General features: G+C 36.2%; 1 protein-coding gene across 1 annotated transcript in view; it reads right to left on the reverse strand.

The window, feature by feature from the left end:
• Positions 1 to 25,274, reverse strand: part of aralar1 (calcium-binding mitochondrial carrier protein aralar1) — a 510,219-nt gene that overhangs the window by 174,447 nt on the left and 310,498 nt on the right. The window contains exon 11 of the mRNA XM_090405723.1: positions 3,002 to 3,077. Coding sequence (XP_090261849.1) covers positions 3,002 to 3,077 — 76 coding nt within the window. The remainder of the gene's footprint in view (positions 1 to 3,001; positions 3,078 to 25,274) is intronic.

The following is a 25,274-nucleotide window of genomic DNA, read 5'->3' on the forward strand; positions in this document are numbered from 1 at the left end:
TTCAATGTCAGTAAATGTAAAGTCATTCAACTTCGGCATTAGATATCCAATGTTGTATTATATTGGTGAGATTGTGCTAGAAGAAAGTTATGAGGTAAGGATCTTGGAGTGTTAGTAGACAAGAAGTTGAAGTTCAGGGGCCAAGGTAGCAAAGATTGCAAATACAACTCAAAAGATAATTGCAATGATGAAACAAACATTCACATGTAAAGATAAGAATGACATTTTTCCTCTTCACAAAGCCTTGATAAGACTTCACTTGGACTACTGTGTGCAGGTCTGGTTTCCGCTATGATTCTAATATAGTAGAGAGAGTGCAGGAGAGTGTTAAAAATGATATCAGTATTGTGGAATACTGATTATGAAGACAGATTGAGAATTTGTAGACTGCAAACAGTAGCAAACAGGAGAAAGAGGGGTGATATGATTGAGACTTACAAACTTCTGAAAGGGTCATATAGGATTTTAGTTGATGGTATTTTTCAATTTATGGAGGACGGGGAAAGGACAAGAGGACATTCTTGGAAGTGGAGAATGAATTCCGCTAGGAAGGGAGTGAGGGCTAAATTTTTCTCTCATGGGGTGGTGTGTGATTGGAATGGACTGCCATTGGATGTTGTGAGTGCAAGCAATGTGAATGAATTCAAGAATAAATATGTAGTATGTTGTCTCCCTCAATGAGTCCCTGACTCCCTGGAGGTTTCTCTTAGTAATAATAATAATAATTATTATTATTAAATTAAATAATACTTAAGAAAAGTCACTGTCTTCTCAAAGTAATATATATACACACACACATGAAACACATGAATCTTGGACATTTGATAATTTGATTTAATCCCTTAAATTTATACTGTAGCACAGTAGAGTACGCACCAAAGCATAATGCGATAATCAGTGTAGGAAAATGCAAAATATATATGTAAATAAATATACATAAATGTAATGCAAAAAAAACCAACATAAGTAGTACAGAATTTATGAAACAGTAATACTATATTAGAATGTTATCAAAATTTTACACACACATACACAATCTAGTGAAATGAAGATACATGTAACCTTTATATCTATGTACTTGTACTCTCATCAGTATATATGTGCATAATGTCAGCAGATATGAATAATAAAATTTGACTCAACTTGGAAACGAAAATAATAACTTCCTTTATTCTAGCTACTTCTGGCATTTGTACAAAGAAATCAATGCATTGTTACCATTCTTGAACCAATAATTTCTCTCCCTAGACTCCACTTGACTCTGCTACATAGCATACATTTATCCAGGCTCCTCATCCCCATAAGAGGCCTCTCTTGCTACCATCGACCCTAGCAACTCTAGTTTTCCCTCCCTTAACACACTTATCCCCAAAACAACAATCTCTCTCCAGATGCCTACATCCTTCCATGTTCAAATGCACTTGGTCTCTTGCATAGAACTCTCCTTCCATTCTCAAATGCTCTCCAAGCATCCAGATATACTAGACCTCTGTTTCTACACATCGTCACCATCATGCCATTCATTACTGATGCGCTCTCCTCCTTAATTGTGCATTGTCATATCTGGGTAAAACATTCACTGTCTTCCCTTCTCACATTTTTCTGCTGCATAGTTCCTAACAATAACCTAAAATCTCTCATCAATCAATTTACACCCCCTGATAAAGTGACATACCAACCATCACAATCACATCATCTACATTCTTGCCTTGCTTTACTGCCATATACATACCCTGTCATTACCCCAGGCAAGCACTCCTCTTACATTCTATTCTGCACACCATAAATCATTGAATTTCCATAAATCACTGCCCTCACAGATCCATTCATTCCTTGTTCGCCTGCATCCCTCACTCTTTTGCCTCCAATATTCTTTCTCCTTGCTCTTCCACTTATCTGCCTTCCTCTTATCTTGTTTTCTTTTACTCATGTACTGACTCAACTTTCTCTCATTCTCTGGTTTGCCTATTTCCTCTCATTTTTTTGATTCGCATAACTTTCTCTCACATTTTTTTCCTTGTCTCTCATCAGCTAGCTTTTCTAGTCTTCTAATCTCTCCTTTCACACTAGTCAATTCATTTTAAAAACCCTCCACTTTCTCTTTTAATCCCTCTCCAAGCATCCCACCTTCACTCAAGATTTATTGACATAGTTAGTACCATCCTTCAGATCTTTCATATCTCTAGTCACACTAGCTAATATCAAGCCCATCACTGGCTGATGGCTCACAAGCCTCCCCCCCCCCCCTAGATCAAGCCACTCATAACTCTCTCCTAGCAAGCACGTTTCCTTTGTGCCATCAATGCCACTGAAACCCTCAGGTATCAGTGGCGGCAATGGCACTAAGTAATGTTAAATAAGTAAGGAGTTGTGCAATCTCAATACTTGTATTGAGATTATGCAACTCCTCTCACTGTCCACATTTCATGCAAACATGCACTCCCACATACCTTACCTTCCTCATTTACAAATAACAGGAAGTGTATATACCACAGGTGAAGGAGATGCTACAAAAATCATGCATTATAGTTCACAAAATGTGATATTTAAATGGTGATGGGCAGGAGGAGGCAATGAATTAATATGCAGCAGTACAGCAGCTGCCATTGCTAACAGAAGGAAAACGAACAATACACAAAGCACACTGGAAAAGTACTTCAAACTTCTACATGCACGCAAACATATACTCAATCAAAACCAAACCAGATTAAAATTTATGCTGAAGTTATATAAATTATTAATAATTAATATCAAAACTCATCTTTTTTCCCTTAAATCATTGCATTATAGTTCAAAAAATGCTAACAGTGCAAACAATGCAGGAGACTGAACTGTTTGCCCTCACACTTTCCACTATTGAACACATGAACAATAATAATTTGAATGTGAAAGTAAGTAAAATAGTCTGCATTTCATTCATGATATTTACTGAATTATCAAACAAATATTGCTTGGAATTTGCTAATATTAAAAGCTAGTAGTAAGTGTAAATGTTACTTACCTCCAGCAATGGATCCTAATGTAAACCTGTACATACTCTCTAAAATTTGGATGCCAATGCCTCTTTCAGCTGGACTCTACAAATAATATTCACAAATATATTTAGAACTTAAACTTCTATAAAACATACTGTTACTTTTATACAAATGACTATCAATATTAGTATGCATACATGACAAAATATAACCCCTTGTTCTGGAGGCACAGTGCAACTGATATACTTTTTGACCCTTACTTAAAATGGAAAAGAAAGTATGTCTCCTGCTTTCTTTGATACTAATATTTTGAAATAAAAAATTATACTTTTCTTTTCATCAAATGGCTATTTTGGGAAACAGAGGGTACTGGTACTGCCATAAAAACACACTGTTCCATGTAATTTTGTGTAACCTTCTGTTTACACATGGACACAGGATAGATGTTCAGCTCCAAAGTTTAAAAATGAATAACAGGAATCAGAGATGATAAAGTGACATAAAAACTGAGTATAAGGTGTTCTTCTAAATGCCTCCAGTAATTACTTTGAAAGACTGTTAAATAAGCAGTGACTAAAGAACGATAAAAAGTATTTTAGAGAAATTAAATGAAAAGTACATTGGAGTATTATATTATAGGAGATAGAATAAAAACTCTCAAAAATCTGAAATGTGGAAAGGTAGCCAGAGAAGATGCTACTCAAGTGAAATACTCAAATATGGAGGTCTAAAGGATTCATTGCATTAGTCAAAAGAACTAGTCAGGAGACAGAATTCTGGGTGACTGGAATATAGTTCTTATAATGTCCATCTATAAAAAAGGGAAATTCAGCTGAAGATTTAGAATTTTTCTTAGCCTCACTATTATAAAGAGGCTAAGAAAATTTGTGGGCTAAAAAAAAAATAAAAATAAATAAAAAATAAAAAAAGCGGGGAAGAACAAATTAGAAAATCACACAAGAGTTGTCAGGACCTGATTTTTTACTTTATGACAAATAATAACAATCAAGCAATCGCAGAATTATAACAAGGATTTAATTTTTGTAGATCTGAAAAAGACATATGATAAGGCACAAAGAGAAAAGCTGTTACACTGCAATGCAATTATATGGATATTAAAGATGGCAATACAGTCAGCAGTTAGAAATGGAGTAGAAGAAAATTGTTTATAGATCACATTATGAAGGATCGCATTAGGCCTGATATCAAAATCAGAGATAGTAGTATTATCTGCATAAATTATTTAACGTAGATATTGTTATCATCCTAAATAAACCACAAGGTCTTCAAGGACCGTTGTAACAAATTTGATATGAAAATCAGCAAAATAAATAAATTAATTAAAAATAAGACTGAAGACTGGTGGAAACATGGAAATATCATTGCATTTTCAATGGAGAAGCTATATATGAACAAGTAAACCACTTCAACTATTTAATAGGAACAATTTTTATTGAAGGTGACAAATTAAACATGAAAAGAGTTAATGGAACAGATTTGGTTATCTATTTTCATACTTAATTTTGAAAATGTGAAATAAGAAAGAAATTAGCTTAAACTAATAGTGTAAAACATGGTGTTCATATTGATTTTAACTTATGCTCTGAAGTTAGAAATAAACCAACTTATCAAAGACCAGAGATCACATAAAAGAGTGATTACACAACACGAGGGCTGTGGTATGTTGACTATTAAGAGAGGTTAAAGAAATGTGAATTACAGAGTTTGGTGGACAGGAGGAAAAGAGGTGATATGATAGAGACACTTAAGTTAGTGAGGGGATTTTTATCAGATTAATCCAGAGGGATTATAAAAAGAGTAGAAGGCAAAAGAAGAAGAACCAGAGGCTGGAAGAACCCTGGAAGTTGTGTAAAAGTGGTGAAGAGGAGTGTGAGGAGTAGATTTTTTACATAGAAAATCGTGGTTGAATGGAACACGTTACCAGAACATGTTGTTTATGCAGGAAGTATTGAGGATTTAACACTAGTATGACAAATATGTTGTCAGCTGGATGAATCTCCCATGATAAGTCTGCTGACACTATGGAGAGTATGGTGATAATAATGAGAGTTGTGAGGAAAATTAGAGAAATGAACATGAACATACATTGCTCAACAATATGTAAAATAAAATTTTTGCATAATGTTATGATCTCACTTCGGATAACTAAGTGTTAATTGTGAACATTAATCTATGCTACGGTATTTTTTATTCTGTCATGCATTTCTGCTAAGAGAAATCAACAGCCATAAGCTACAAGCATTATTTGTAAAAAATCACTAAAGTGAGTCTTGCCCCAATATACATCAAATATTGTTGCAGTAAGGTTATCATAATCAATGCTTCATTTACTAATAAGGAGATGGTAAATCTTTCATGTATGCACACTTTTTTTTTTTAAATGTCATTTTCTGGAACAAAAAAGGATGGGTATGGCATACACAAAAAAAGAGTACATGCCTACAAACTCAAAAAAAGACACATGATCTCATTACACATATCGTAGGTATGCAGTTAGCAGTTGCATAAAAAATCAATTTTGTTTCCTACTTATATCTTTAGTCAGCTAGGTCTCGATTAGTATGGATAACGAATTGAATGAAGCGGTATCATTATTTTGATCTGTGCTATTCAAATTTATAATTATATGTAAAACATGGTAACTGATTTCAGGTCAAGAAAATAGGCAACAAAAATTTTAAACATACGTTTTTATATGTTTATTAGTGAAATAAAGGATAAAAATATATATACTTTTATTTATAATTTAAATTTATTATTAACAAAGTTGCAGAGTATAGAGCAAAATAAAAACAAAAAAAAAAAAATTCTAAATATCATTCCTAAAGGTAAGCTAACAATGATGAAAACATCTTCATTGTTTTTCATAATATTTTAGCAGGATACACTGATCTGTTTTCTCTTTCTTTAAATCTTCATACATATGCCCTTGCATTAACTGAATTTTGATTCACATTAAATAATCGAATATCACATTATTTGAGCTTGCATTAATTGTGACCTAGCTGTACTGTGTTTTGCATATTTTTATTATTTTTTTTAATCCACAATATCAATGTACTGATTATAATGCCATTCATAGAATTAGTAATAAAAATGAGTGAAATGAGTTAATGAGAAGGTGCATGCAATATGAGGACAAAAGCATAGTCTCCTTTCCAGATATCCTGCTCTAGAGTAGGATATCTGGATAACATCTTACAAAATCACACTAAAAATGCAATAGGGACCCAGAATCCCCCCCTCCTCCTCATCCCCCCCCACTTCTAAAACACAATAGTGAAAAGGACACTGATCAAGTTCACAGGTCCCCAAAATACTGCTATATTCAGACCCAGACATAATCTAGCTAAGAAAATTATTATTATTATTATTATTAAGACCTCCAGGGAGTCAGGGACTCATCGAGGAAGACCACATACTCACGCACCAGCTATCATATTTATTCTTAAATTCATTCACACTGCTTGCATTCACAACATCCAATGGCAATCCATTCCAATCATACACCACCCTATGAGAGAAAAATTTAGCCCTCACCCCTTTCTTAGTGGCATTCATTCTCAGCTTCCAAAGATGTTCTCTTGTCTTTTTCCCACCCTCCATAAATTGAAAAATTCCATCAACTGAAATTCTGTATGACCCTTTTAGAAGTTTGTACGTCTCAATCGTATCGCCCCTCTTTCTCCTGTTTGGTAGTGTGTGCAGTCTACAAATTCTCAATCTGTCTTCATAATCAGTATTCCATAATCCTGATATCATTTTTAACACTCTCCTTTGCACTCTCTCTCTTAATCACAATGGAAATCAGGAGACCAGACCTGTGCACAATAGTCCAAGTGAGGTTTTATCAAGGCCTTGTAAAGAGGCAAAACGACATTCTTAACTTTACATGTGAATGTTCGTTTCATCATTGCAATTATCTTTTAGCTGTATTGTATTTGCAATCTTTGCTACACGAACCCTGAACTTCAACTTCCTATCTACTAACACTCCAAGATCCCTAGCCTCATCAGTTTCTTCAAGCATAATCCCACCAATATAATACAACACTGGATATCTAATCACGCCAAGGTGAATGACTTTACATTTACTGATATTAAACTGACATCCATTTTCCCATGCCCAAAATTCTAGCCTATTCAAATCATTCTGCAAGTAGTGCATAACAGCAGCATTCCTGATTACCCTACCCATCTTTGCATCATAAGCAAATAGCTGTATGTTGCTTGTCAATTCCTTCCCAATATCATTAAGGTATAGATTGAATAATAATGGACTAAGCACTGATCCTTGTGGTACACAATTCATTACCTTAAATCTTGCAGACTCACATCCCCTTATATCACTTTTTGATATCTGTCAGTCAGTCAGCCAGCTGAATGGAAGCCCCTAGATATGCTTCCACCTATTTACAATTGTGTTTTAAAAGTGGGAGGAGGAGGAGGGAGAGGGGAGATTCTGGAACCCTATAGCATTTTCAGTATGATCTTGCAAGATGTTATCCAGATATCCTGCTCTAGAGCAGGATCACTAGTTATGGCAGCTTCAGATCCTGCACTAGCGCAATCACTTCAGCTCTTCAATATGCCAGGCATCACCTAAAAATCTGTGTGTTAAGGCTTAAGTGCTGGGAGGACATCATGTTGTAGTCTTATTAGAGTACTGACAGCTATAAGAAAAGATTAAAACTAATTTTACTGCTTCCAATATTTTGTCACATTCACTGAATACAGCTACACTTGCTACCTTTATCCATTCTACCAAAGATCAGCTCCCTCCTCTCTCAGTACCTACAGTATATAAAGTACCTTGTTCCTGCAAGCTGGCTTACTTTGGAAAGACAGGTAGATCAGCTACCATCCATTTAGATGAACACAAATCTTACATATGCAATCATGACTAAATTATCTTGCAGACCACGTACTGGATACAACTCACAGAGGCTTCTGGAAGAAAACCACCATGCTCAATCATAGTAAATTTAAAAAGAAAAGACTGTTTTTGGAATCTACAGCAGCACACAGAAATCAACCTAATTTAAACAAATACATGCATAAAACTTCGCAAAATTTGGGAAACAATAATTGTCAGAGGTCCAAGTTTACATCTGCCTACAAACACACACATAGAGGATGTCCCACCTAGATAGGACTTTAGAATCACCCACGTGTTTCAATGAGTATTGTGTCGTTTTTCTGTGTGGGTTACAAAGTGTTATTTGTATTCCCTGAAGATGTCTCAGTGACTGAGAGTAAATAGTGGAAGCATTAAAATTTGTTTTTATCCTTGCTTAGTGCTGTCAATGCTCCATTAAACTAATAACATGACATCTAAAAACCTAGTTGGCATTTCCTCCAAAGATAGAAGTGTATCCATTTTTTTGTTGTTGTCAGTTGTTCTGTTGCAATACTCAAGTTTGACAGAATCTAAGAATAAACATTTACCCAGCTGAAGCACTTTCTCATAAATTAATTTGAAAAAAACAGATCAATTCAAGAAAATAATCTTAACATGAAGTCTCATCTGCTATAAAATGCCTTTACAATACAACTACCTCATAATTCATATCATATCGTTACACCTAGGTATATATTAAAAGATATATAAACAGGATATATATATTTTTTAATTTAAAAAAAAAAAAACGGATTCTTTGTAATATAACCAATCTTTATAACATAATAGTTGGTACTATAGATATATACAATAGACTATACAATATGCATACACGATAACTAAATACTTAAGGAAATGACAGCGTACACTAGAAATATAAATTAAATCAACTTTAATAGTTGATTTAATTTATATTTCTAGTGTATGCTGAGACTTTCTAAGACTTTCTACAAGAATATGCATACACTTTGACACTGAAGTGCCAATGAATTAGGGATAGCTATCTAGTAACTTGTTGGATCCCCCTGATAACAGCCATTACTTGACAAGGCAAGGACTCCACAAGCGGTGGAGTCCTTGCGTGGTGGTCACCGTATCTGAATTTCACAGATACGGTGACCCATGCATCCTCCAGAGCTCTCCAGAATTTGCTCAACTTCGGCAGTGATAGGACATGAGCCCGAACACTCTGCTCGATGGTATCCTAAAGATTTTCGATGGGAGTTAAATCAAGGCTTCTAGGTGGCCACTTCATTATTTCAAAATCAACAAAATGCTCCTGGAACCAGGCAGGCTACTGCTTGGTTCCAGACCTGTGAGATGAACAGTTGTCTTACTAGTAGATGACATCTCCATTGGATGCATGATGGACATAAATGGGTGTAAATGGTCGGCCATGAGTTCCACTTACCTGGATGCATTGAGAGTCATTGGTACACTTACCAAATGCCCCAAACAAAGACACCCCAGGCCATCACTGAGTCACCACCAGCTTGTGCAGTTCCAACCTGATATGCAGGATCCATGGCTTCATGGGGATGGCGCCATATCCTCAGTCTCCCATCGGTGCTGTGAAGTTTAAATCACAATTCATCACTCCATTCTACACGTCAGCAATTGACAATTATCCATTTTCAATGTTATTTAGCCCAGACAAGGTGTTCACAGCCCACTCTCATGCCATTGGAAGTGGAACTCTTATAGGTCAGCAGCTCCCAAAGCTGAGACAGTGAAGTGAACGTTGCACAGTCCTTACACTGACTTTCTAGTTGGAACCCTCGTTCAGATGAAAGATGATCTGAGATAATGTTTGGCCCCTATCATTTGTATGATGCAAATCAGACAACGAAGACCACTATCATTCAAGATTGGTTGCCCTTTGCAGTTTGTTCAGGTGCTTGTTTTTTTGCTGGAATTTTCATATTCCCAGAACACTCTTGAAACTGTCATACAAGAAAATCCGAGTTTGTTGGCAATTTCAGAGATCAAGTGACTCATCCATCGGGCACCTATTATCCTCCCTCTGTCAAATGCATTTAAATCCCGCACCTTTCCCATTACGCTTCTTGCAATGAATGCTTGGAGAAGCCAACACTGATAACTAAGTATAATCACAGTTTTGACCACACATGTACACAAATGCTGGAGTTGCGGTACAAAATTTGCATAGCATCACCCAGCCCTAATTTAATGGCACTTCAGTGCACAATAGACTATACACAGATAGTTCTGAACTTCATTAAAGGAGATAGTTTTGATTTCAAAGCACATATATTGTTTTTACTGAAAGTTTATTTTTCACTTGGTTAGACTATAATAAATTTAGTTTAATCCTTTATCCAAGTGTGAGCAAACAAAGTTTGCACCTTAAAGTATCTTCAGGACTGGGGTAAGGTAGTACAACACCAGGTAACTCATTGCAAAGGTGGAGCAAGCTAACATCACTCCTATCTCAGTATCTCCCATAATGCAAAACACATCTCCTTGCAGATATGTATAATGTTATGCATTAAGGGAAGGGCCACTACCCAGACTAGTTTTGACCTTTATTGAGGTCTCTTCAGTGGGAGCCAGGCCCAAGTGGAGATACCAGGCAGAAGCATTTTGCATTATGGGAAATACTGAGATAGGAGTGATGTTAGCTTGCTCCACCTTTGCAATGAGTTGCCTGGTGTTGTACTACCTTACCCCAGTCCTGAAGATACTTTCAGGCGCAAACTTTGTTTGCTCACACTTGAATAAAGGATTAAACTAAATTTATTATAGTCTAACCAAGTGAAAAATAAACTTTCAACATCTTTCTCTAAATCCAGAGTAATTTAATAAAAAGGTGGCACACTGTTTGGCAACTCCTATAAGTAGAGATGACCTTGCTAATGCTTCTGCCTGGTATCTCCTCCACTTGGGCCTGGCTCCCACTGAAGAGACCTCAATAAAGGTCGAAGCTAGTCTGGGTAGTGTCCCTTCCCTTAGTGCATAAGATTATGCATATCCGCAAGGAGATGTGTTTTGCATTATGGGAGATACTGAGATAGGAATGTTGGTAGCTTGCTCCACCTTTGCAAGGAGTTGCCCGGTGTTGTACCACTTTACCCCAGTCCTGAAGATACTTTCAGGTGCAAACTTTGTTTGCTCACACTTGGATAAAGGATTAAACTAAATTTATTATATTGTTTTTACCTCTAATATTGCATGATGGTAAAGAATTCCAATGTGTTGGTTATTTGGAATATTAACTATTATCCCAACATTAAATATTGGCAACCCCCCTAAATCTCAACATTTTATCTATCCCCCCCCCTAAATTCTGACGTTGGATTCTGAAGAACAAGTGTTGGGGTGGGGGGGGGGGAAGAGGTATAATGTCAGGACCTAACTACTCAGCCAGATTGCATTCACTATGGTAAAAGGATATAATCGAAATGAAGTGGGGGAGGAGGGAGAATCTATTGTGATTGTTACAGAGATGCTAACTATATTTGTAAAACCTAAATATTAGGTGAGTGTTTCTGATTGTGTTTGCAACTTCCTTGGGTGGTCTTACATGTCAAAATTTAGTTATGTGTTTACTAAATTAAGCTATGTTTGCTTTAATGCTTTTTCACTTAATTCTATGAAGGGTATTCATTACATAATCTGAAATACCTGATTTACTACAGATATTTCCTCAGCTAACAGTATATCTATATACAGTAATGATTGGATATATACAGTAATCTACTGTATATCCAATCATTCAATTATTGAAACTTAAGTTCTGATAACTGAAGTATAATTTTATAGTGCTCTACCAGAAGTCAATTAACATGCAAGGGTTGGCTAATTGAAGGGTCACCATTTTGAAAGTCAGATAAATGGTAGTCTACTGTATCTGTATGTGCAATAAATGTATCAGGTATGCTTCTGTAACAAAATCACTATTTTGCAGTAATGAGCCAGATTGTCAATTCTGAGGGGAGGTACTATAGGGTGTTTTTAAGGTTTTGCTTTATCACCATTGGGCATTATTTATTGGATGTTTCAATGGCAATGTTATGGATCCAGAAATAGGGTTTCCACTCAGTTTAGATAGGGACATAATTTTAGAACCTAATTAATACTGTTAAACTTATTGCTATTGATGAGAAAATGCTTTCTTGTTATATTCAGCTCATATTAGAAATGTGATCAGATGAGAGCAAGCATATAACTCTGTGTTGAAAGCAGTTAAAAAATCTTTCAACAAATCAGAATCAGAAGACAAATCTTCTGGTCTGGGAGGTAGTGAGACTGGAATAACATACTATCTCAAAAAAAAAAAAGATGACACAGCAACAGGCTCTTCCCACTTTCATTTCTGAAATATCAGATGGGGTACAGCATGTATATATATGGTGTAGTAATCATTTGGCCATACAACAGCAGACATGTAATCATAACCTTAAGTCACTGCAATAATTTACATCACAAAAGATCGTTAATAATAAAAATGAGGAGGGAGAGGAAACTGCTCACTGCACTATGGGTAAAATGATCAAACAGGCTGACATCAGACAAAGATTATGTTAGGTAAGTGCTATAATAAATCAGATACATCAAATCTTGTGAATTGGGTAACTGTCACAAATTAAATTAACCTTAAACAAAGGTACATATTAACATAAGAGATATTTTGAGGAAGACTCAGGAGCAATCAAAATCCCTCTCCACACTTAAGCAACCTAAACAAGGACTGCCTTAAAACTTTATAATGTTATAAAAGTTTCTGAAAGCTATTCCATAACTAAAATAACACACACTATTTCTATTTTATACTTCTTAGGTAATCTACACTATCAGTTAAACCCACACCATGGCCCTCAAAATCCCAGTGCAACTATTACTACTCCTCTTCATTCACACCTAAGACCTCAGCTGCCATCTCTCTCTCACTCCCACATTACTTCAACCACTCAGTGAACTGCTACCTACAGGACTACCAAAATATAACTCTGTATTGACAGCCTACTGATTAAAAAATATAAATAAATAAATATATAAAAATATAAAAAAAATAAAAAAAGTATATTAAAAGTATTGTGTCCCATAATCAGATGAAGATTTAATTTCTTATAAAGACCTGTATTCTGAAATGTAGATCTATTCTGCTATATTTCTTTGATACATTATCAAAGAAGGAAAGAGATCAATATATCTGCACTTTAGAATACACATGTTTATAAGAAATTAAGTTCTCACCTGATTATGGAGCACTAGTAGTTTCATACAATACACATTTCTTCTTCTTTTTAATATTTTTTTCTCAAGTATCATTAACGTTACCATCTGTACCCACTATGCCCACTAAGCTTTAACTCTTATCCACTAACATCCTCAAAATTTCTGGCTTCATCAATTTCCTGGAGTACAGTTCCATCAATGTGGTACACAGCTCATAATCTTTTCATCCCAAAATGCATAAACTTATACTTGGCCACATTAGACTCACATACATTTGCTTAGTCCAGACTGCCAGTCTATCTAAATCATTCTGTAAAATCTTAACATCTTTATTAACTAACAAATTTTGCATCATTGGCAAACAACTGAATAGTTCCTCTCACATCCTCTTCTATATCATTAATGTACAAATTAAATAATAGTCTGTGATAGTAACTGCCTAAGAACAGAGATCTGTGGCAAGTCACAGGTCTCTGTTCTTAGGCAGCTACTATCACAGAGCTCTGTTCTATCACTGGACACTACTCCTGAATAAACTATTCTCTGATATTTCTGCATCAACCACCATCTTATACTTCAGCAACTTTATATCCATCCCAATGTGCTCTTGTCAAAGGCTTTTGCAAAGTCCAGCAGTATCACTGTAAACCCATTAAGCTTATCCAATTCAGCTGTCAGTGTATTATATTAGTATCCCATTTCTGCCTATCCATTCATGTATTTTGCTCTTGACCAACTTCTCCAGAACCTTGACTACGACTGCTGATCAATTGGTAATTAGTTACATCAGTCTTGGAGTCCTTTATGCACTGAGTCCCTCTGGTTGAATTCTTTAAACAATGATGCCGTGAGCACTACTGTTTTGCTTGGCATCAGCATGTATCAGACTATGTAACTTACTGTGCAGAAAGACAATATTAACTATATTTAAATAAAAATGTTAACTAATTAACATTATAATATGATCTAGTTTTAATACTTTTTTTTAAACTAATATCACTATTTTTTCTAAACTTGCTTTCAGAGCTCTACAAACACAGGTCTACTGCAAGACACAACCTATAGTTGAATTCTTTAAACAATGATGCCGTGAGCGCTGCTGTTCTGCTTGGCATCAGCATGTATCACACTATGTAACTTACTGTGCAGAAAGACAATATTAACTATATTTAAATAAAAATGTTAACTAATTAACATTATAATATGATCTAGTTTTAATACTTTTTTTTAAACTAATATCACTATTTTTTCTAAACTTGCTTTCAGAGATCTAAAAACACAGATCTACTGCAAGACACAACCTATCGGCGAATACAGAACATTGCCTTAGGTGAGAGGAAAAGTTGTGCTTTGCAACCATACGCCTGGGAAAGGAGTGTCCTGGGTTCGATTCTCGTCGCCAATGTGAGGAGCTTAAAGATCTTTCTCAGACACAGCCAAGTTAGCCGGTCTTGGGCATGGACAACAGCGGTTTTTCTCACAAGTTTATCTGGGGGGGGGGGGGGGGGGGTTCCTCTTACAAACAGGCAAAGTGGCCCATGAACACATGGATTACAGTCAGGAATATTTAAGATCCATCCATAAGCTTGATTCGTCAGCTATGACAGTCCCAAGTCTGGATAAAATTTGGGGGGATTTAGATGGTGCCATACTTCCCAGTAAAAGGGGTCTCACGGCCGTTATATCATCCTATGAATAAATAAAGCGAGAGGAAGCTGTTCAGTGTTTGAAGTTAAGTTTGATAGCAAAAAAAAATATCACACTTAAGACAGTGTTTGCTAGGACCACACTGTTCTTGATGATGTGGCTGAGACCATAGGAGTGTGCATGGCAAAATGCACTCCCTCACATTCATATATAATGCCATTTATTACAACAAGAGCTGACAATTACATACAATGCATTATGGGATACTAGTACATGATGTGATGCCAAACTATATACAGAAGTAACTTAATGGTAAAGATAATTTCACATGCCAACTGGTCTTCACACTTGGGTAAAATAGGAATGAAATGATAATGGTTTCTTGTCAGCATAATTTCTTGTTCCTTCCCATAAAAAAAAAAAAACTTGTTACAACAATCTCTCATCGGGAATTTTGTAAAATTATAGTGATACCATTTTGCTGCTTGTATACAGAAATATTACTCATGCAATTGGACTTCGTTTTTTTTTTAATCCAAATCAATGGTTATTAATTGAGGAATTATTATATATAAGAAATAGGAGTTAACATTTCTATCTATCTATCTCCACTGATACCAGTTGTGTATGCCTAAGTGTAATAATAAGTAAATTATGACAGTTTCATAATTTCCTGATGGACTAATTCCTATCTATCTTTAACTTCGACACCATAATTCCTTTCTTATCACCTGCAGCTATCGCCAGTGAAGGATTACCTGCCATGGCAACTGCACATTCCTGTACTAACACTGACTCAGCAAAACAGAGATCCCCCCCTCCCCTACGACTTCGGACCTGGAAGGAAGTGCAACGTTCACAGAAGCTATAGACATGGAAAACAGGTCAGTCAATTCAAAATCTTATGCTAATATTGTATCTAATGGAAATATCCTATCGTCCCCCAAAACACTGATCACACATGCAAATGACACATCAGTCAGCAGTAGACCAATTAATGCAAAAATAACTACCACTGTTAACGTCATTTCCCGAGAAAATTGAATTTTCTCGGGAAATGATCATCTCAGCCACATCTCATGAGCACAAATGGTACTACAAAAAGGGCCAATATCGGAGTCTATCACTTTGAAGCAGCCCCCCAATAACACTAGCCCCTGACAAAAATAATATATCGAATGTTCCCCCTGAAATTCCTCATCAACTCATCAGATCCATGTTATCAAGATACGGTTCTGTCACAGGAAAAAAATGCACATTGTCAGCAGCAATGAAAAAGCCTGAATTTGCCCATGTCAAAATCTTTTGAAGACAGGCATTAATGCACTACACAGCCTGCCAAAGTTCAATCAATATGGACATAAAAGGAATCACCTACACTTTCTACTCATCTTTCTCACCACAGTGCTTCTTCTGTCATGAAGAGGGTCACATTAGGAAACACTGCCCCTATATTTCCAATGATTCATCAATAAATATCCCAGCCGAGAATAGAATCAAACCAGTTGAACAGAACAATATTGTACATGAAGAAAATCAAAGCATAGGAAAAAGTAAACCGAAAATCCTCTCCCTCATCACGAATTTCCGAACAAAGAAAATCCTAAACTGGAAAAGACAAGGTTCATGTTGCTCTTGAATGCATAGTGAGTAATGAGATCCAAAGCTCTGATAACAAAGTCCCACAGCATGCAACACTTAATAAACAGCATGAGAACACAGACCCTCTTAACAGAGATGACCAGGATGAACTAATTATAAGCAAACACCAGGCACAACAGCCAGAATCACCAACCTAGGTTCCCACTAATTCAGACCATCATTCGATAGAAGAAACTACTCAGGATGGCTTTTCATCACTTGCAGCCAGCGAAGGAGGAACAGAGTTCCTCCTTCACTGGCTGCAGACATCATCATCGCCGACATCAAACTTATTCTGTTCTAGGAAGATTAATACATGATAACCTCCATTTAATAAGAGATCTCATCCACATCGCAAACAGCCAAAATGAAAACCTAGCACTCGTCAGCCCTGATCAGGAGAAAGCTTTCGACAGAGAAGAGCACGAGTACCTTTATGAAGTCCTAAAGGCATTTGGCTAAGGTCCTCTCATTATTGAAACAGTCCAATTACTATACAGAGATGCACTCTTCCATTTAAAAATCAACAACAGACTCACCCACACTTTGCCATCCTCTCATGGGATTAGCAAGTATGTCCTCTCTCTGGACAATTATACACACTGGCCATAGAACCTTTCTTAAAAAGCGTACACAACACCATGCTTTCCAAACGAACCAGCATAACATCTAAAAATAAGCCTATCAGCATATGCCGATGACGTCACCATAATAATCCATAGTGACGAAGAAATGACAGTAACTGATGAAATACGCAGATTATATGCACGAGCCTCAAGGGCCAGATTAAACTCTGTGAAAACCACTGGCTTGTGGTCAGGCAGATGGAAGGCTAGAATTGATTTTCTGATTGAATATACCTGGTCAAATGAAGGGACAAACATACTACTTAGTTGAACACCTTGGCAACGCAACAATATATGATACACTGAACTGGACACAGCTGAACAACCGATTTAAACAGGTGCTAGGAAAATGGAACAGCATTCATTCAATGGCTTCACTTAGAGGAAGAGTCCTAATAATCAACCAGATGGCTGTGAGTAAGCCATGGCATACCCTCAAAGTACTGACATCCCAAGAAGACTTTCTCCATCACATTCAAAAAACAATCAAATGTTTCCTCTAGAACAATACAAACTGGATAACATATTCTGAAGTCTGCAAGCCACTCAACAAGGGAGGTCAAGGCCTGATTTCCCTTGAAAACAAAATTAGATCTTTCAGGCTAATCTTTCTCCTAAAGACACTTCAGTCCAATCATACTTATGCAACCACCTTCAATTACATCATAAAATCACCCACCATTAGACTTACACTTTCCACAATTCTTCGAATGGCGAGTTCTGCACCATCACCTCCTAAACTACCTCATTTTTTACAGACATGCTCTATAGCGGTGGAAAAATACAGAACATCATCACACACTGACAGGATCAACAGAGTCAGTCGTACTTACAGAACCACTGTTTTCGAACAGAAACATAACCAGTCTTACAACTGGCCAACCCTTTCTTTTCCCCCACATGGAAATGGACAGGAATAAAGGAGGGGGAGAATGGTGACCCCCATGGCTGTGCCTACTTTTTTTTTTTAATCCCCTATTATCTCCCTGTTGCTAACTTTTACATGGAACATTTTGAACAACATGCTCTAGATTCCTCTTCTTTTAAAACCCAAAGTCTGGCTTAGATACGTTGACGATGTTTCACTATCTTGCTCCATAGCCACCAGACATTAGACACTTTCCTCAGCCACCTAAACAAACAACACAAAGGATTGAAAAGCAGAACATACTTCCATTTCTAGATACACTTCTCACACGTCTTCCTTCTGGCAGTCTTTCCTTCACTGTCTACCAAAAACCGACACATACTGGCCAATATATATACACAAACTCCTACCATCACCAATACAAAAATTAAAGGTCATTAATACACTAAAAAACAGGGCTTTGAAGATTTGCTCCAACAAACAAGCACTTCAAGATGAATTAAAAGTTATCAGCAATACTTTGCTAAAAAAATGGTTAAAGCCAAAATACTATAAACAAAATTCTGTACAGGACCTCACTTAAAAACAAAAACAAACCAGACTACAATAAAACTGTAACCATTCCATACATTAAAGGGAGGTCAAGGCCTTTAAACTTACCCAACTTAAAGAACTTACTCAACTCATCCAAGGATCCACTTCCTCTGCTGGCCCACCCTGGAGTATACCATATTCATTATATAGGGAAAACAGGATGCACAATTCCTATCAGAAAAAGGAACATAAACGACACATTAAATATAAACGACACATTAAATAACTATGGTCAAGCTGGTCTTTCTGATCCTGAACACTTTACATAGAATGACTGGAAAAACACCTGTTGTTTACATCACACCAAAACATATTATGAATAAATTTAAGGAGGTCTGTGAGATTCTTATCAACCAACTAATCTTAACAATAATGGTCTAAAAATCCCAAAAATATGGAAGGCACATATTCTACCCACTTAAACTTTCTCTCTAAGAATTAATTATAAATAGGACCACAGGTAATCCAGGATCTTAAATCTAATATAACATAACAACTGTCATGTTAAATTAGGACATCATTTACTGCAATAAAACTATCTATATGAAAGAATGTTTCTCTATTGTTGTCCTAAATAGAATATAGCTTTGATGTAGTTATTGTATTTCATTTATTTATTGCAATTTTATTTTATTTTCACTAGAGGTCAGGCCAGTAAAATAACCATTGATCAAATCATTGCCTCTTCAGCATACTGTGTGAAATGTAACTGAGCTTGTTTCTGTGTGTGTATATATATATTAAAAATTTTATTTAATGACTAAAAAACTGAGATTTTGAGTAAAAAACTTTATTAATATACACGACTAGTTTCATCTGAGACTTCATCAGGTGTAAGCTAAAAAGGACAAAAATATCAGAGAAAACCATACAAATACTGGATTTCTACACAGCAGAAACGTATAAAACAACAGAGGTTAACTTTTAAATGGGAGAAAGAACTCTGGCTATAGCAATATGGCTATGCGTGCATGTAAGATCTCGTGATCTCCAGTATTGAATGGTAGAGCTGTGAGAATCTGGCAAACTATAGCTCAGGTTGCTATTTATGTGGAGAGGATCAAGAACAATTTCCTTAGATTCTAGAATCCGTCTCTCTAATTTGTCATAAGATCTGTGAACATTGTTAGTTAAATCCCAGAATATTTGATGTTGTATGCCTTCTTCATTAGAGTTTGGTGAAAATAATACATGGCTTGACAAGGTGCTGGCTCGAGTTCTGTTGTAGGAACTGTCTCTTTTATGCTCTTCTAGATGGAGTTCGATGGATTTTTCCGTTTGATCGTAGTACAGTTTGCCGCATTCACAGAGAACTCTGTAGATACCAGGATATTGGAGATTATTATGTCTATCCTTTGGACGGCTTAAGATTGAGTGGAGTTTAGGTAAAGTACCAAAAAAGATATTGATCTTGATATTGTATTTCCTTAAAATTTTTGCCAAAACTGGGGATAGAAGTGTAAGGAAATGCAGATTAGGATTAGTTGCATCTTCATTTTGTTGTTGATGGCGACATTTAAACAGCATTCTATTTATAGTACTCCTAGAGTATCCATTGTTTCTGAAAGTATTTTGAAGGTGTTTGAGTTTATTTTGAAGTTCTTGTTTGTCTGACAACAAAGATCTTGCTTGGTGACCAAAAGTTGAAATAATGCCAAACTTCTGTGGCAGATAATGATTTGAGTCAGCATGAATGTACCTATCGCTATGCATCGGCTTCCTAAAAATGGAGAATTTGATATGCTCAACTGATTTGGTTAGTAGAATATCCAAGAAGGGAAGAGACCTGTCCACTTCTCGCACATATGCGAATTTAATATTTGGATGAATATCGTTCAGATGATTTTGAAATATTTTGAGGTTATCTAGGCTATGCGGCCAAATCAAAAATACATCATCAATGTAGTGGAGCCATATCTTTGGTTTTAACAGAGAGGAAGAAATTGTGTTTTCTGCGAAGTTATCAAGATAGATGCTTGCAAGGACTGGAGATAACGGACTTCCCATTGCTAAACCAGAGTTCTGTTTATAAATAGAGTTTTCAAATTGAAAATATCCTGATTTGACACGGTGTGATAGTAGTGCAAAGATATTTTTGGAAACCTCGTCCTTTAGAAGAGCAAGAACCTCTTCAGCAGGTACATTTGTAAAAAGGGACACAATGTCAAAGCTTGCCATGATATCTGACTTGGAAAATTTGAAGTCTTTAATCTGGGAAATAAAGTCTGATGAGTTTTTAATGAAGGAAGAAGATTTTCCTGTGAAACATTTCAGAAAGGAAGCGAGGTATTTTGATAAGCTGCAGGTAGGTGAATCGATGCCTCTGACTATAGGTCTTAAGGGGATATTTTCCTTATGTATCTTATGAAGGCCATAAAACCGAGAGATAAGTGGGTGGAGGGAGCAGAGAGAAAGGAGTATATGCCTAGGCATTTCAAATATAGTTCTTTGTAGATTATTTGTGTGGCTGTGGGTCTCCCTAGTGGGATTCCTATCTAGCAGACAGTAAATGTCTGAGGTTAATATTTTCAAGATTTTTCTGCGGTAGTCTGATTCTGAGTATTTTAATAATAAAGTGTGACACCTTTTGGCAACCTGTATATGAAAGTATGACTTCTGCATTACTTCAACTGATTCAAAGTATTTTAATAATAAAGTGTGACACCTTTTGGCAACCTGTATATGAAAGTATGACTTCTGCATTACTTCAACTGATTCAAAGTATTTTAATAAAAAGGCGTGACACCTTTTGGCAACCCGTATATGAAAGTATGACTTCTGCATTACTTCAACCTTTGTATCACCTCTGGGTCTGGCTGCCACTGATGAGACCTCAATAAAGGTCGAACCTCTGCAATTTTTTTGGTCCAGCTGATACCAAGAAGTTAAAAAGGAATTTCTTCAACTATCAATGAAGCATGGAGGATTTGGACGTCCAGTCTTAAAATTCTGCTATTTAAGCAATACAGCTTCAAAAATCCATAAACTATTGGATTTGGGAGGCAGTTTCAAGGAGGCAGAGGGTTACAAGTGGGGTCCCACAGGGCTCAGTACTGGGACCTATATTGTTTAACCTCTATATCAATGACATTTGTCAGTGGATTGCAGGGGAATATTCAGTTGTTTGCAGATGATGTGAAGCTGGGAAGGGTTATCAGTAATAGTGCAGATGTGGTAGTCCTTCAAGAGGATTTGAATAAGCTTGACAGATGGGCAAATGAATGGGGTATCAGTTTAAAGCAGCAAAATGTAAGGTCTTGAGGTTTGGGACAAATTGATGGGAAGCTGCATACTCGATTGGAGGAGCTATACCGGAGGAAGCAGGGGAGACAAGAGATCTGGGGTTGATGATCAATAGAAACCTGAAATTCAGGGGACATACTGCAAAGGTGGTGAAGGTAACAGAGAGGATTGCTGCAATAATGAGAAGGCCACTGACCTGCAGAGATAAAAGTTATCATTCCATTGTATAAGACCCTGATCAGACCACACTTAGACTATTGTTCTCAGATTTGGTCCCCAGGATTTGAAGGGGGGGTAAATTAACTGTGGAAAGGGTACAAAGGTGGATAACAAAGATGGTTTCAGGACTGTACAATGTTAGTTATGAGGATTGGCTGAGGGAATGTGAACGGCAGAGTTTGGTGGATAGAAGAAGGAGAGGTGATATGACTGAGACTTTTAAACTGTAGCAAGACCCGTTTTGCTTTCCATAAACCACTTCCACTGGACACGATGTACTTTGGAAAAAAACGACGATGTCATACATAGAAAACAACAGTTATATAAGAAAATTTAAAGAAGTTGCTGCTAATATGCTAAAAAACCCAACCCAATGCAATAAAAATCAAGGTTTAATTCTCCATCAAGTGTCAGCTTGATGGAGAATTAAACATGGTCAGCTCTAATAAAAAATCTACCTCAATCTGAGCTCGGACTGTATGAACGAGAACAAGAACATGTGACATCGTCCAGTATTGTTCAACGTCAATAACATTTTATATCTGCATTCTGTTATTTGAGTTTTATGAATAGCCAGACGGTTATGATTTGTATTTATTAATTCTCTTGTTTAAACTTTAAGTTATACTATTTACCCTCTGAAGATGTAAATCCTACGATTTACGAAACTTGTCAGGAACTATTATTTCAGTATTTTGTATAACTGAATAATAAAAAATGTGGTGTAATCACCGAAATATATCTTTTGAACCAATTAGCCACAGAAGTCTACGCTTGCAAATACAAGCTTGTTAATAAACCTGTCATCAATTTATAATATACATCTTTAATAATGGGAAACTGGACAATGAGATTTATTTGTGCCTATGGTCCCACAGAAGGTTCTACTAAGATAGAAGTGGAGGAATTTTTTGAGGCTTTGGAAAAAGCAACTGACACAATGAAAAATTAAAAGTTGGTCCTTGTTGGGGATCTAAATAGAGCAGGAAATGATTGTCAGACATACAAAAATATTTTGGGAAAATTTGGAGAAAAGAGCAAAGCTAATAATAATGACAAATACTTGTTGGATTTCTGCTCAGGACATGGACTGGTTATTACTAGCACCATATTCCAACATAAAAATGTGTTAACAAATTCACAGGGATTAAAGAGGCAAGGAATAAGAAAAGTCTCACTGACTATATTATTGTTGATAGTGATGTTTTCTCTCTGGTGCAGGACATTAGAGTGTACAGAGGATTTGAAATTGAAAGTGATCACCATTTAGCCTTAAGCAGGATGAAATTGAATTTCATAGTGAAAAGAACATGTAAGAAAGTTTTAAAACGAATAAAAGTTGAGCGGCTCTCAAATGTGAACTGTAGACTAAAATATACAAACATTATTCAAGAAAAAATGAGAGAGTTAGAGAACAGGAACCAAACCTTGGAGATTCGGTGGCAAGCCTTGAAGAAAACCCTGATTGATTCAGCCAGAGAGGCATGTGGTGAGGTTGTCTGCAAGGATAAAAAAATCGGAACTCCCTGGTGGACACAGGAAGTTAAAGAGGCAGTGAAGGAAAAGAAGAAAGCATATCAAAAGTTCCTGGCAAATAAGTCATCTTGTTCTCTTAGAGAATACAGAGACAAATGTAAGAAAGCTAAACAATGTTTAAAACTGCTAAACAAAAGTCATGGGAAGACTTTGGTAAGAACATAGAAAATAAATATCAAGAAGGTGGCAAGATATTCTGGAAGTTATTGAAGAAGCTCAGAAATGAATGAAAGAGTACTGTAAAAGGAATTAGAGATGATAAAGGTGATATGAAAACTGGAGAAAAAGATATCCTTGAAGTATGGAGTAATTACTTCGAAAAATTGCTAAATGAAACTAGCAGTGATAAAAACACTGACCAGGCATGCAATCAGGAATACATATCCATACTTGAAGTAGAAAAAGCCATCAAAAGTCTGAAATGTGGAAAGGCTGCTGGAGTAGATGATATTAGACCAGAAATACTCAAGTATGGGGGTATAAAAGTTTTACAGTGACTACACTGCATAGTTCAGAGGGCCTGGACAGAAGGACGAATTCCAGATGATTGGAGTAGAGCTCACACAGTATCCTAATATAAAAAAAAGAAATAAAACTGATTGTGAGAATTACAGAGGTATTTCTCTACTGAGTGTTCCTGGTAAGATTTATGCCAGTATACCTAAGAAACGGTTGAGAAGGATTGTGGAAGAGAAGCCTGGTGAGGAACAAGCTGGATTGAGGTCAAATAGAGGCTGTCAGGATCAGATCTTCACTTTTACGACAAATAGTCGAGAAATCATGGGAATATAACAAAGATCTGTATTTAAGTTTTGTCGATCTGGAAAAGGCATATGACAAGGTGCCAAGAGAGAAGCTATTCAATAAGCTACGGTTATATGGTGTCAATGGGGCATTATATCCAGCAATACTTAGTCTTTATTTGAGTTGTAAGTCAGCAGTTAGAATTGAAGGAAGTACAGGAATACGGTTTAATGTTAAATCTGGTGACAGACAAGAATGTACATTATCACCTCTTTTATTCATTATCTATATGGATTACATTATGAAGGAAAGTGGTATTAAACCTGATATCAAAATTGGAGATGTTAATGTCAGCTCCTTGCTTTATGCGGATGATGTTATACTTCTAAATCAATCTGCTACAAGTCTGCAAGATTCCCTGACTAAATTGAATAACTGTTGTAGTAGATATGGTATAACGTTCAGTATTAAAAGTACAAAGACAGTGAAAATAGGCAGAAGCAATGAAAATATCAGCTGCAGTGTGAATGGAGAACCTAAAACATTTCAGCTACTTAGGAACGATTTTTAGTGAATATGGTAAATTAAATATGGAAATAGACAACAGAATCCACAAAGCTGGTATGGTAGGAAGTCAATTGAATAAATTTATATGGAATAAGTGAGAAATTAGTCAAAACACTAAATTAGCTGTATACAAAGACAGTGTTCAAACCAATTTTAACTTATGGATCTGAGAGCTGGATCAGAAGTAGAATACTTGACCAAAGACCACAGATATGAGAGTCCTGAGAAAGATTAGGGAGCGTGAACAGATGGCATCAATGGCAATATCATATTAAAAACGAGGATATTAGAAAAGAACTTGACATTGTTAGCATCCAGGAATGCGTAAGCAGAGCTAATCTCAGGTGGTATGGTCACTTAAACAGAATGAGCGAGGAAAGATTAGCCAAACAAGTGTTCGCTGCTAGGTTGGCAGGAAAAAGACCCAGAAGAAGACCAAGATATAGGTGGATTGATAGGGTTAAAAGTGCCTTAGAACAGTGCTTCCCAAACTGT

Source organism: Typopeltis vanoorti, chromosome 15 (assembly GCF_054136105.1).
Source record: "Typopeltis vanoorti isolate ZY-2024b chromosome 15, IOZ_Tvanoo_1.0, whole genome shotgun sequence".
NCBI classification, from domain to species: domain Eukaryota; kingdom Metazoa; phylum Arthropoda; class Arachnida; order Uropygi; family Thelyphonidae; genus Typopeltis; species Typopeltis vanoorti.